Source organism: Nicotiana tabacum, chromosome 4 (assembly GCF_000715075.1).
Source record: "Nicotiana tabacum cultivar K326 chromosome 4, ASM71507v2, whole genome shotgun sequence".
Classification (NCBI taxonomy): domain Eukaryota; kingdom Viridiplantae; phylum Streptophyta; class Magnoliopsida; order Solanales; family Solanaceae; genus Nicotiana; species Nicotiana tabacum.
The window spans coordinates 15,302,380-15,317,530 of NC_134083.1; the positions used below are offsets into that span (position 1 = coordinate 15,302,380).

Sequence of the window (15,151 nt, forward strand, 5' to 3'; positions counted from 1 at the left end):
TGCTTTGATATATTTGTGATGGTTATTTAAATTGTTTGAAGAGGTATATCAAATCTAAAGTGGGTGGCCTCACAATAACATCGTTATTGGTACACGTACACCACTTGCTATTATTGCTAACAGTGTCATGCCTCTTGATATGATATTTGCAAGTAATGCATGACATAGGAATATTATTTCGATTCCACCGAAGGCATCTACAAAGAATAATCACGTTATAGCAGAGTTGAATCTTTATAATATAGTCTTAAAAGCTTGTTCTTGTTTAATACTCCCTCCGTTTCAATTTATGTAAACCCATTTGACTGGGCACAAAGTTTAAGAAAAGAGAGAAGACTTTTGAACTTGTGGTGTAAAATGAGTCACATATATTTTGTGTGGTTATAAATCATTGTATAAAAGTAAATTGTTGTCATATAAGGAAATGAGTCATTCTTTTTGCCACGGACCGAAAAGAAAATAAATTCATATAAATTGAAACATGGGGAGTATTTAGCTTTGATTGTGCTTCTTAAAACACTTGTATAGCATTTTGATTCTTAATAGTATATTATCCTTTTTACTTTTTATTTTAACGCTCTTTTTATGGAATAAATTTATGTACTCTAAGATTTTTTTAAACTTGAATAAGAATTTTACTCATGTGATGAATTAAAAAAAATAATTGAATTGGATTCTCTTGCTAAATAATTAATTGAAATATTTAATTATTTGAGTTTAACATAAAAAGTAATTTATTCTATGTTGATTTAGATCTAATATTAGTTCACCACTTCATCTCTTGTTTTGAATATTTAATCTTAATTATAATTTTATCCACCATAAATTTTATTTTCAAAGAGTAAAAGATTGATATGATATTTCACTTTTAGATCTTTATGTTTGTAGAATCATTAGTGGTATTGACTCTTACCAACCATTTTTTTTCTCTTCCTCACATTTATATTCTTAAATATTTTCTTAGTTATAGTTTAATAATTGGGTATTTTTTAATATTACACAAAAAATTAATTAAAAAAATATATTATTTGAGTAGGAAAATAGTTCAAATATAATATAAAAATATATTATTGTAGGGGCATTTTTTTTCTCAATGTCAACTTTTTATGCAGTCCATTTAATATTACTTTTTTTTTGTATTGGACATTATGGAGTGGTAACGTATTACCAATACAGAGGATTCTGATGAAATTGATTTTATTAAACCTTCCTACATATTTTTAATAAGAATTTAATAGACAAATTTTATTAAATCTAGAATGTTAAATATTAAAAATTAGCATAGAAGGTATTGTAGTCCAAAAAATAAGTTATTGCAGTTATGCCCGTTCCCTGTGAGTTCTTCCGTTTAATATTTTTGGGCTATTTTGGTATATTAATATTGTATTTATGCTTTTATAATAATATAGGCTCTCCTTTTTCTAAATGGATTTGGACAATATAATACATTCTCAAATTAGATTAGTAATAGGACATTAAAATACATTTTCAAATTAAATTAGTAATAGAAATTTTTAAGAAGTATATCCTAAAAGTAATAGGATTAAATGATAAAATATATTTACTTGTTCAATTTTATATGAATTAGACAGCCGAAAAGTAATTATACTAATAGGATTCCTAAAGGTGATCATGTAGGAGTTCTAACGTATAGTATTATGTCCTAAAACTAATAGGATTATAAGGCTAATATCTAGAATTTCGGTTATGTCCTTTTATTATGAGTTATTATGCATAATATTAGAAGGTTATTTTTGTAAACCGACATTGTATTCATACTTTTATAATAATATAGATTATTCTATTGTTCTTATAAAAAGTAAAAAGGACACTGATTTGCTGACTGTTCTCTTTTTTGGTATGTTCCGTGATTTCTGCCGTAATGTCCGGTTAGTTGCGGGAATTTCGGAGCCTTGTCGAATAAGCTGATAATATGTTCCTTGAGACCGTTATACCCGGGACCGGTTATGACCTCGGTAAACTCGAAGGTAAGTCTAGTGATTCCGGTGGCTAATTCGGCAAGGCAGGAATCGATCTCTGGAATTTTATCACCATCTCTCGATCCCAAATTGTCGTGTTGGATGCTCGATCAAATCCCGAGTTCGGTTTTACATTTTACCAGCTAATAACAGTAGAGAGAAAGATCTCAGCAGCTCAAAGCACGCAGAGGTGAAGTAGTAACAGAATAAGCAATTGGTAGACCTTTTCAAGAAATTGGTGCGGCAGAATTCAGCAGAAAGTTACGCTTTCGAGGAATCCTTTAATTTGACCTTGCGGGCTGCTCTGTTAGAGCTGCCGCTTTCAGTATTCGTCGTCTTTGCCTGCTATATTAATCAATTCGCTTAATTTAATTTACCACCAATTGGCATTAATAGTTGAAGTCTTACCACTTGTTGGGATGGTTGTTAGCCCTCACGTGTATTGTTATCCCAAAATAATATTTGTTTTGATTGTTTATTTAAAATTTATTGTATTGTATTGGTAAGTAAGGTGGGGAAATTCTTGGAGGGAGGAAACTGAGGGTCTATCGGAAACAGTCTCTCTACCCTAAAGTAGGGGTAAGGTTTGCGTACACATTATCCTCCCCATACCCCACTAGTGAAATTATACTGGATTGTTATTGTTATTGTATTGTATTGTTAAATCTATTGTTCCGGAATAATAAAAAATTTCATTTTAAGATACAATCTATCCATATCCATGATCTAAACAAGCTGCTAGATAATATGGGCGTCAAAAGCATGTAATCCGTACAACCCCTCTACATATTCACGGATTGGATGACTGCTATAGTTTCTAATTTCCATTGTGGCGTCACTTTTGACCTGCTCGATATCTGGTTTTCACCTTCACATTTTCTAATTTCTAGCCCAACCCAAATTAACCCATGAATCTTTATCATGCCTTCTTTATTGACGCACTCATAATCTCCAACTCGTCTTCCCGAGAATGTCCAAAAACATATGCATTCTTTTGACGTCGTTCCAGTCATCATCCACTGCATTTGTTCAGCTCATTACACCCATATTTGTTTCATTTTTTCCTTCTACTTTGTTTAATTGATTACACTCGGTGTTTGAAACTATAATTGTTTGATCTGCATTTTTGATAATGATGGCAGAAGGTGTACTCACCTAAGCTCTTTCTTGGCCCAACCTCAATTAATCTAATTGGACAGATTGGATCATAATTCATATACTGCCTCCGTTTCAATTTATGTGAATCTATTTCAATTTTAGTCCGTGCCAAAAAAAATGACTTCTTTCCTTATTTAGAAACAATTTACCTTTATGCAATGATTTATAGCCACACAAAATATATGTGCCTCATTACACTATAAATTCAAACAAGTTTTCTATTTTCTTAAACTCCATGCCCAATCAAATGAGTTCACCTAAATTGAAATGGAGAGAGTATTTTTCATGTACCATAGGTAACTGTTCAAATTCTACCTAACTCGCAATAGTGTGAGGTTATGATATGTACAGACATACCACCGCCCCCAGAGATTTTAATTGCTCGCGACCACATTTCTCGGTCATCTAAAAGTTTGGGCAAACCGTCCAGATATTACTTCTGGTCAAAAATATTTTTTTTCTTGAAAACTTTGGTCAAATATGTAACTTTAAAAAAAAAAAAAATTCCCTGAAAAATTTGATCAAACACATTAACTTTAGACGAAAAAAAAATTTTAAGCCAAAAAATAGCTTGCCTAAACTGGTTAGACATTTCTCGGCTACTACATAAAGTTATCACTGTTTCATAAGGAAAACGTCTACCTCACAAACTTGATCTCTAGAGCAAGTTGTCTGCTTGTGTCCTTTTCTTGTGCATTAATCATCTTAAAGTACTAAATTTATTATTATTATTATGTAGTACTTGACACGTATCTTTTTGTGCAATAGCACTCCCCTAATTTCTTCTCCTATTTATTGGATAGTTCAAAACCGTAAGGTATAAATTTAAAGTAATGCTAATTTTATTACATTACAGTTGAATAATTATTTGGACTCTAGAGCATGTGAAACATAGATGTGTTTATTGTGAGAAAAAACATTGACAGTTCAAATTTGTAAGGTAATTGAAGTTTAAAACAAATCATTTAGGTTCAGTACTAAAAACTATTTCTCCTTGCATTTTCTATTACCTTATAGGAGAAGATTATAAAATGTAAAGCTTACTTTAATTTAACAATAAACGAAAAAACAGAAAGATAAAAAATAAATTTCATTAACAACAGATCAAGTAGTGAATTCAGATTCCACTACGTATACTGTTAACGTCGTCAACCTAAGGTTTACTTACGGTTTCTCCGTCTATCATCAGTTAGAAGTAGAAACTATACCCTACCAAAGGACGCACTACAATCCGTGCGCCCTCACCTTTATCAGCCGCTAAAAGGAGAGTAAAGTAAACAAAGATAAAAATAAAAACCCAGGGCCTACTTGCTGTTGGTCATCATCTTCTTAAACTCATCAAAGTTAACGTAACCGTCGCCGTCAGCATCGACGGAGCTGATCATTTTGGTACAGTCCTGAACCGAGCAGCTTTCGCCCAAACGAATCAGGATCTGGTGGAGCTCAGCGGCGGAGATCAAGCCGTTACTGTCCTGATCGTAGAGGTCAAAGGCTTCACGAAGCTCGTTAACGCCACCGTCACCGACGCCATTAACGTCACCCTTGCAGAACTCGGCAAATTCATCGAGGTTAATGTAACCGTCTCTGTCGGTATCAATTTCGTCCATCATACGAGCGACTTCGTCGGGAGATGTATCAGATCCAAGGGCATTGATAACACCGGAGAGCTCGTCGGCGGAGATCATGCCGTCTCCGTTAGTGTCGAACCGTTTGAACACTTTCTGGACCTCGTCCATGTCCTGAAGATAAAGGGAAGGCTTGGAAACGGAGTTATTGTTGTTGTTGCCATTGTTGGTAGCAGCCATTGCCGTTGATTGAAAGAAGAATATGAGAAAGAGAAGACTTGTAGTGGTGGGCTTTGTGTAATGATGAAAATACGGGGTTTGTGTGTATATATAGGAGGGGAATGGTAAAAGCATATGAGGAACCACGCGAGAAGACTTTGCGTTTGTGTAAAGAATAGCAAAGGTTACAATTCTTTCCTTTTCTTTTAAAGACTAATATTAATTAATGGTTCAATTGTTTCCCTTTTTAATTCTTTGATATATTTTTTTTTATATTACTCCTCGTTTCAATTTACGTGAACTTGTTTGATTGAACACGAAGTTTAAGAAAAAATGAAGTCTTTTAAAATTTGTAGTCCTAAACAAATCAAAAAGTAGTCCAGAGTATTTGTGTGGGTATAAAAACTTCTCATTAAGGGTAAAATTATAAGTTTAAGCTAAATTGTTTTCAAATTTAGAAAGGGGTCATTCTTTTTAGAACGAACCAAAAAGGAAATAAGTTTAAATAAACTGGAACGGAAAGAGTAACGTAGATTCAAGTAGAGACCCATTACCGGATAAAGAACTTCGGATTTAGAATTTCTTTTTTTTATTTGAACCCGAAACTTATAGTTAAGCATTTTAATTGTTAACTATTTTCTTTTCTTTTTAAAACTCTTCTCAAAGGGATCCTTTTTTTTTCTTTGTGGTCCGTTAAGAAATCAACAAATTAGATTGCTCATTGTCTTTCTAGAGCATCTGTTTCAATGTATGATTCGATGGAGTGGGATAATATCCCTCCGTCTCTCATTACTGATATACTCGTGTTTGATTTGAATAATACATGATTGAAAAACCTTTCCAAATATCGGACTTTTCTAATGATTAAGAAGAGATGGAATATGTTCTCCCTTTGCAATCTAAAACGTTATATTCTGCTTTACTTTTCTCTCTATTCAATCTTTGATTAATTAGCCAGAAATAGTTTAATGATAATAAAGGCATCCTTAAAGAAAAGATAGGAAATTTCATGACAGAAGGACTGCCAAGTGGATGCCCATGTCATTAGGCGTGTGTAAGACGCGTTGGGCCCTAAATATAGAGGAAAGCGACCTCCTCTCTTTTTCATCACTATTGCCTTATAAACTTCTAACTTGGCCACTGTTTTGTTATTCAATACTTGTCCGTTGACTATGCCATTCTAATTCAACTATGCCAAATACATATACAACTCATTCAACTTATTCTTATTTTTTATTTTAGCACTATATCTCAATCTTGTTCCATTTTGGCCCTCCAATTCTATTTTTTATGTTTCATTTTAACACAAAAGCTGAAACCAGTGCAAAAAATATAGCGCGTGTGTATATATAAATCTGAAGTATAATAAATATCCAATTAAACGTTGCTCATCCTTATCAAATGGGTCAATACTAAAATACCCGACCCAGATTTCTTGGTGTCCATGATACTTTCGGTTCAACTTGAAATCCACAAAAACAAATATCCATTCCATTACGAAAAAATAATTTTCTTTGAGACATGGATTCACTTCAAATTTCAAGCTTATATGAAATAAAGGATGAAAAAATCAGGTGGCAACATTTAATTGGATATTTATTACACATCAGATTTGTGTATACACACGCACTATATTTTTTTGCACTAGTTTCAGGTTTTGTGTTAAAATGAAACATAAGAAATAGAGTTGGAGGGCTAAAATGAAACAAGGTTGAGATATAGTGCCAAAATAAAAAACGGAGTCAAGTTGAATGGGTTGTATATGTATTTGACCATTCAACTATTAATCAACACGTAGAGTTCGTTTGGTAGCTGGTTAGGAGAAAAGTTATTCATGTATTGGGGGCAACATAACTTATACAATGTTTGATAGTCATTAGTTATTTTATACAGAATTCAGCATAACTAATACCATGTTTGGTTGTCATTTTACAATTCTACATAAATAACACATGTATAAGTTATGAGTCAATCTGTGTATTATTTTATGCGGGGTAGAAGATGGAATAGCTAATACATGTATTAGTAATACATGGATAAAATATTGGAATGATAAATTTACCCCTATTATTTTACACATAAAGACTTCCTTCTATAGATTGATCTGTATCAAACCCTTTGGAGAACAAGCATGGAGATAGTGATGCCTCACTGCTAGGCTCTTCCTCTTCTCAATCTATTAGAGACAAAATCAGTAAATAAGTATTTTACTTTAAAATTTATATACTGTATATCAATTTGTAAAACAATAAATCAAATATTCAAAAAATATAATCTCTGCGTAATTAATCCATGTATAACTAATTCCTGCATTATTTATTTCATCATAACTAATACCTGCATAACTAATATATGTATAACTTATACATACATAATTTTAACCCGCAATCAAACGACCCTTTAGAATGTATGATTGCTAAAGTTCAAGTTCAAGCAAACAACTCTAATCAGAACATAATTTATTTCTTTTGAGTTATAGAAGCAGCATACGTTCGCTCAATTTGGTCTTCGAGTGTTGTGTCTACTGTCTAGTTCAATTGCGGCAAGGCAAATGATAAGGAAATTTTTTCATTTAAAATAATGAAAGGGACTTAATGATAGAATAATGCTTTGTATGAGGTTTCTAGTATTTAGTTCCAACCTCCAACTTGGTATAGTATAGTTTGAATAGCATTTGACCTTCTTCAAACAGTAAATAGGACAAAAGAAAAAGACAACTACTATATTCAATTTAGTTAAGTACGTAACGATGTTCTTAGAATCAAATAAAATTTCTTAGGCGAGAAAGAACTTTATCAGTTCGAGGAAGAAGTTAAAGGTAAATTGGGAACAATATAGTTTTTAAAAACTATATCCAAAAGACGTGATTTCTTGACCATGTAAGAAATCTATCATGCGCATGTTTACATTTGATTTTATGATTGTATAGGCCAAAATCTGCCCTGAGAATATTTAGGCATTAAGAAAAGAGTTGATCGAGGTCGATCAGGATGCAGCAAAGTCATTGGCCGAGGTGTCAGCCATGAGCCGTAGTCGAAATGACGACGAGACTCGACGAGAGCCGTAATTGAAATGTCGACAAGGGTCGAGGTCGAGATTGAATATTGATGACAGGAGCTGTAACGACTAGTTTATTAGGGTAGGATATTAAAAGGGAATATTCTAATGCATATTCTCTTTACTTGTACTACTAGTGTTTCGTAGAAAAATATCTCATATATATAAAGAGAAAAGATAATGATAGAGGTACGCAATATTCATTTGATAAGAACACTTTTCACTAGAAGATTTTCTCCCAAACATAAAAATATAAAGATTGCCTTTTGACAAAAATTCTTGCTCATATTATTCCATATCTTTCCACCAAGGATTGTTCAAACAAATCTTGGATCTTTCTCACTCATCATTGTTAGGAGAAATATTCGTCTAATCCATCCATTATTGGGTAAATCATTCTTCTTGTTTACTTGAATGTCATTTATTGCTATTTATTGTCAGTTACACCTCCATTATTGCTCTTACTTTAAGAATACTTTGCACTTGTTGTCATCAATCATTTACGGGATCTGTCCCCACCTTCCGCACGTTTTTAAGATTTATATCCAGAGTTATTATCCTTAACTAGATTTAACCCATCATTATATAAATTTAATAGTTTAATCGAAAGTTACACTTTTTGGTCAAACAATAATAATGTAAAAGCTTACCTCACTCGATATTTACATCAATTTAATATATGCGTGACATATATTTACACACGGTCTTCTCACTTAATATGGGTATCCCACGGCTGTATGAGGCAAATTGGAGAAATTACTGTTAAGATAACAAATACAACCTAATTTTAGGCGATATTTTGAGCGACCATATGTACTCTGTTTAAATATACCTATTTTTTTTATCAACTTAACTGAAATAACAAAACTCATGTCATAAATGGTCCTCCGAACTATGCCGACGCCTTTATTCAAAAGTCAAACAATGAGTTTCAAGTTAGAATTTCTCTTTAGGCTTGCCCAAAAAATGCAAACGTTTACAAGAGTAATTTATTCTCTGCTTTAGAATCAAAGCTTAATATATGGCAAGGAAGATGACCTTACCAACAACGTAATTAACGGCTTTTACTTTAATCTATCCTTTTGAGAACCTAAAAATATGGGTTCACGCATTTGGCTATGTTCGTTCAACTAGTTCCCAGTACTTAAATCGCCCATATGCATGTACTGTCTAAACAGTTGGTAACTTCTAAACACAAAAGTGAAAAGTAAGTTAAAATATGTGTCGGGAAACCACCTCTCCCCTCACCCCTCACTCCAAAGGTCCGCAAATTATGATTACACCATATATAACATAGAGCATTATTGCATTCAGAAATTGAGTGTATATATAAATAAGGACTATTCATTCAATTATGAAGTATGAGAGCTAGGAAAAACAAGCAAATTTCTGCAATCAAGTGGTCAACAGAAGCATGAAGCTGCTGCTGAATGAAGGGCCACAACAAACTCTTTTAACTGCCCTGACATAATTTGAAATGTTATTGTAAATGTCTTTCAACACAGGGAGATAATGTTCAGAAGATCCCTGTACGGATGACAGATCTTGCAATCTGTTAACTATCTCGCTTCGTGATATACGTGTAGATTGTTAAAATCAGACGTCTCAGAGATTGCATATGGTGTTTACGCTAAAACCAACTATCTATCTTCCTCTGTTTATGACAACCAACAGACGCCAAAAGCAAAAGTTACTTCCACGTCGAACTAATCCTCGACTAAAAGTTTGAAATCCCAACATTGACACTCACAATTACGTACCTTTTACAGTGAATGCACTAGTTTAAAAATATGTCAAAGGAAACAGACATCCAAGCTAGTATAAAATTTGGCATCTCAAGTTTTCAACCTTGTGCAGGAGGTGGAGGGGGAGGCTGCATCGACATATGTGGCATCAAATGGTAGGGGCCACCATTAAGGTGCTGAGGTGGTGGTGGAGGACGCCAAACCTGAGCGCCCATTGCAGCTGGTGGTGGAGGGGGCCTATTTAGGGGTGGAGCTACCTGTGGGGGCGGTGGAGGTGGCATTCCCCTGAATTGCATTTGCTGCTGCGGAATGCCAGCTGCACCTGGTTGCATAGGATGTCCCTGCCAAGCTTGTGGTGCAGGCATTTGCATTGGCGGGTAGACATTAGGCTGCATAGGTGGTGGCCGGATTGCTGGAATAGGAGCTGGAGGTATAGGACCATTTGCAAAAGGCCGTGGGGGACCTGGAGTACCAACCGCACCATTGGCTTGTGGAACGCTGGGGGGTCCACTTGCAAACATGGTATGAGGCCTGTTTTTCTGAGTACCTGGATTACTAGCAGCTAAAACCCTTTCTGCATATCATCAACAACAAATTAGAATTCCTAGAAGTGGTTGGAGAAGTAACGATTACATAATTCAAAGAGAAAATAAAGTTCCTGAAATTTCAAACAGCAGAGAAGATGCACAATAGCCACTCGTGCATTTTAAAAAAACCACCTCGCTCATACCTTGTCACTTACTTTTAAGAATTTCAAAATATTAGCTATCTTAAATTTAATTGATATATCAAATTTGTTGGAATAGCACAAGCAAAACAGAGTTCAACAATCTTGATTGAATGACAATTATCCACATCCTAGCATTCACAACTTCATTTTTTTATAACACAGAAGATTCCTACCAGCAGGGGTGCCATGACGTTCCCCTTTTGTATCTTTCTTGTAGGCATAGGAAACTGTAATTTGACGGTTGCAAAGATATTGACCATTCATTGCCTGCAGAAACACCAAGTTGTAAGTCACAGTCCAGATTCATCAGCTAAAGGGAGAGTTAAGTTGTTCAGCCTCTTAGACTCAAGACTGCCCAATATAAATTTTCCCTTTAGTTGTACTGTCCCTTGGATGCAAGGTCAAGCTATAATCCTGGGACCTAACACACAAATGCAAGCTCTGAAGCCAAGGAGTGTGGAAAGAGAAGGAAACATGTAGAGGATTAAGGTATTTTAGCACTACAGTGAGATAACCCATACTTCGGGGTCGTGGTAAGGTCTGCGTACATATTACCCTCCCCAGACCCCATTTGTGTCACGAACGCACTACTAGAATCCTAAGACCATAAAGCACATATGCAAACTCTGAGGCTACGTAGGGAGGAGAAAGGAAAGATGTATATGTTTCAAGTATTTTACGCACAATAGAGAGAAAACACATACTAGCACCACTGATCCAAAATGATGTTACCATATATCTACGGGTACATTTTTTATTTCTATGCAGTTGTTAAATTACACATTTTTTAAGAAAGCCAAGCTTCCATCTCCCATGTCATGTCAGACAAAAATATTTTACTGTTAAAGGTTTCCAGACACAGCCCGTTTATTACCAACTTGGAGATGCATCAGTCTCAGATCATATTTGAAAAATTGATTGTCGTAACTATTTAACCAGTTGACCTGTCTTTCTGGAATTGAAAGAAAGCGTCAAACGTTGCGATTGTATTATGACTAAACCAGATAAATTAATAGCATAAACCAAACAGGAAAATACTCCACTTCTAACCCAGTACAGCTCCATATCATGCAAATAGCTATCTTCTCCAATCTGATTAGAAATGTATCCTAATTTATAATCGACTTTAAAAGAAGATAGGACTCCATACACAGCACAGGCTTCAAGTCGAACAATAGCTAATACTTAAATGGACAGTTGAACTTTTTGGACTTGTAACTCACAACATATCATGTATCTGTACATGTTATGGTTGGTAAGCAAAGAGGTAAACGGACAGTTACCTCAATTGCTGCATCAGAGGCCTCAAATGAATCGTAACTAATGAAACCAAAACCCCGGGAATTCCCTGTCTCAGGGTCTCTCATTATCTGGAACAAAAGATAATACATCAGAAGATAACAACAACCACCACCTCTAAATGGCAAGTAAACTATGTGGTCCTAGTAAAATGTAGAGTGCTATATGAACCAATATACGCATAGTTATAGAGAAAAACAATATGTGCATTGTTTAAATGTTTATCATTCAAACTGGTCTAGCATGTTAACATGAATCACTAGCTAAGTAAGGAGGGCAATCATTAATAACACTGCAAACATGAAGGGACCATCTCTTTATACCTCCCACACCCCCTGGAGAAAGAAAAGAAAGGACAAGAGAGAACCTGTAGGAATCAACTTTAAAAGGGCTAGATGTTTGTTTAGAGGATGTACAAATACAATATCTCTAGCAGATTGTTAGGATTTAAAAACATAATCTGAAGCATGGACACAAAATAAACGAGACTTGATCAGCACGGATGGCTAGGAAGTCCAGACACGCATCTTTAAAAGCAGCAAAATGAAGAATCATGAATCATATGAAAGTAGAAGGGAAATGACTTTAACCTTTGGATTTGAGACAATAACTCCAAAAGCACTAAAAGTGTCATATAGAAGCTTCTCATCAACATCCTGCATATAAAACAGAAGTGGATTTATAAGCTAACAGAACCGCTAGCATGAGCAGTGTGATAATATGCAGGTGATGTTATACACCTAAATAAAAGCTGATATCCTATGTCTACGTCCAGACACTTTGGATGAGAATAGCACAAGAGTTTGTAAAATACTGTCAAAGAAATCTACTGCTTACAGGATCAAGGTTCCCAACAAACAAGTTGGCACCAACATCAACACTCTTTTTATCTTGTGATGCCTGTACGAGGATAACTTATTAGATTAAATAAAATGTGAAATATGTGGGACAATTCATTATAGAAAGGGGAGATGCATCAATGGCATATCATTACCTTATTCACTCGTATTGGTTTCCCATAAAGTTTAATCATATTCAGTACCTTTATTGCCTGCATTGGTAGTGCTTTAGAGAGAGAAAGCAAGGAATAGCAAAAACCAATTCCATGGTAAAAGAATATAACGGATAACAAGACACTAGCAAGTAAAAAGAGAGTAACAAGAAAAACAACTAACACATACATAGTCAGCATCTTCTTCACTTCGGAATTCCACAAAGCCATATCCCTGATGAGCATTAGTAACTCTGTCCTTAGGGACATAAACATTGACTGCAACACATAATGATTTATATAGCGAACAAGTGAGATTTAAAAGAATCTAAATTTCCCAAAAGATTGGGGGAAAAAAAAGGGATAAGAAGATTCTGATTAAAAATTTAAAACCAAAGTGGATGTTAAACAAAATTTATCAAGAAGCTCCACTGATTTACTCCCTTTTTATGGGGACAGGGGGTTCAGTTAAAAATTTAAGACATACCTACTGGACCTGCTTGAACAAACAACTCCCATAACAACTCTTCAGAAACCTGAATCCAGGAAAAAATTCTCAATTTTCTGAGTAATTCAACCCTGAAAGCAAAGCAAAACAAAACAAAACAAAAGCAGAAAAGCAGGGAGGAGTTTGTGGAAGGGACACCAGCATCAAATTGGAGCATCAACTGGAAAAAGATGTTTCGTGTATAGGAGGAAGCAGTCATACTAAGGTTAATGATATTGGAAGGGAAAATTACCAAATCTGTCAGCATAAAAGGAAAGAGAAGCAGAATCTATTGCGGGAGATAGTTATTCGCACCATAGAAAATGTTCAGCATTAACGGTGGCAAATGGACATGTTGGGTTGATTTTGGGCGGGGTTAAAACTGAGTTAACCCATTTTATACTTTCGAGAAGCTAAGGGAAAAGCTTTTACATGTATTCCTAGTGTCACACTGAGCCTTCGCGTTGTGTTTGAATCAACTGCTTTTCTATTTAGGTAAGGAAGCTCGAATAGAGTGGTGGAGAAGGAAAAAACCCTAGGGGATTAGAAGGAAGGAAAGAGATACCTGAGGGTCGAGGTTGCCGACATAGGCGGTGGCATCTTGGTTGCGCTCCGCTGCGTGTTGGCCCAGCAGGTTTGCTCCAACTCCCGGAGCTATACGAGTCGTCATACTCAGAAAGAAGAATGCTCTGTGCAAGGAAAAACTAAACAACACAAAGGCCCCAAAAATAAAGGGCCAAATATCCAAAATCTCAATCGGGTCGGGTTATAAGTACGGCTTCTGCTATCCTCCAGAATAACGGCTTGGGCCCACTCCGGCCGGCGAGATAGGCTTACGTGAGAAGGCCGATCAATTGCTTTCCGACTCCGGTTTGTATTCCGACGTCATTTCCGGTATGTTACCGTGTTATGCATTGTATCAGTATACAATGATCGGATAAATTTTATTGTTTGTCGTGTTGTGTTTCAATGTATCGGTTTGTTTCACGTTAATAATAAAATATGATGATTTAAATATTTATTTATATTAATGAAGAAAAAAATTTAATTGATGAATTTTTTTTATATATAATAATACAACAATCATGTAAATGCTGAAAAATATTATTACATTAGCATAATACGTGAATTCAAAATGAAAGAATATCATTAGAACTTACACAAATGATCAATTTAGTCATGTTAGTTAGATAATTATATATTGTAGTTTAAATGTATCTAATATGATGGTATCTTATCGAATACCTCTTTGTAGATGATTTTTTTGTGTGTATGTTTCTTTCTAATGCTTTGGTTGTTGTGCCATAACCAGAACTCTTGTTGTCGATATTAATATCTTTACACAAATTAAAAGGCTATTCTTTAGTTTCTGAAGACTAAAGTTGATTTCTGAATAAACACATACTTAGAAGCACATTGATCATTATCATAATTTCTGCATGTATGACGTTATTGTCAAAACTTATATATACTATATGTGTACTATTACATAAGCTATTCGGCGTATCTATAATTTTCGGTAGCATGACGAGCATATTTTTCTTCAAAATCAACTTATATGCAATGGAAGATCAATTTTAACTCAATCTATTATATATACGGTGACACTAATATACGTAAGAAATAATGAACTTGACAACAAACCTAGATGGTAGAAGGTCATTTGATATTAAGCATTTAAGTATCATTCTTGGTAGTAATTGTTGGTATCGATCATCTTCTGCTGAGTCAAAACTAAATTTTTTTTTATTTTTACCATAAAACTTAGCAATACCTTTATTTAGTTGATCAACACATTCATTTCTGCTAGCTAAGATATCTCTTTAATTTCTATCGTACAAATTATTTTTTAATCTAATGAGAAAAATATTTTTCTTATTAAATGCATTGCTATTACCCTTTGGGTTGATAACCAAGTGTT

At 34.5% G+C, this 15,151-nt stretch overlaps 1 protein-coding gene and 1 pseudogene across 1 annotated transcript; both read right to left on the reverse strand.

The window, feature by feature from the left end:
- Positions 1-4,387: 4,387 nt before the first annotated feature.
- On the reverse strand, positions 4,388-5,047 carry LOC107821840 (calcium-binding allergen Ole e 8-like; annotated as a pseudogene).
- Positions 5,048-9,602: 4,555 nt separating this feature from the next.
- Positions 9,603-14,221, reverse strand: LOC107805053 (uncharacterized). Its single transcript, XM_075251437.1, has 9 exons — positions 13,796-14,221; positions 13,231-13,279; positions 12,934-13,022; positions 12,747-12,803; positions 12,590-12,652; positions 12,343-12,408; positions 11,737-11,823; positions 10,627-10,720; positions 9,603-10,297 (listed from the first exon to the last, which is right to left on the reverse strand). The coding sequence occupies exons 1-9, from the start codon at positions 13,898-13,900 to the stop codon at positions 9,822-9,824; spliced, it is 1,086 nt and encodes a 361-aa protein (XP_075107538.1). The 5' UTR covers positions 13,901-14,221; the 3' UTR covers positions 9,603-9,821.
- Between the last annotated feature and the right edge of the window lie 930 nt (positions 14,222-15,151).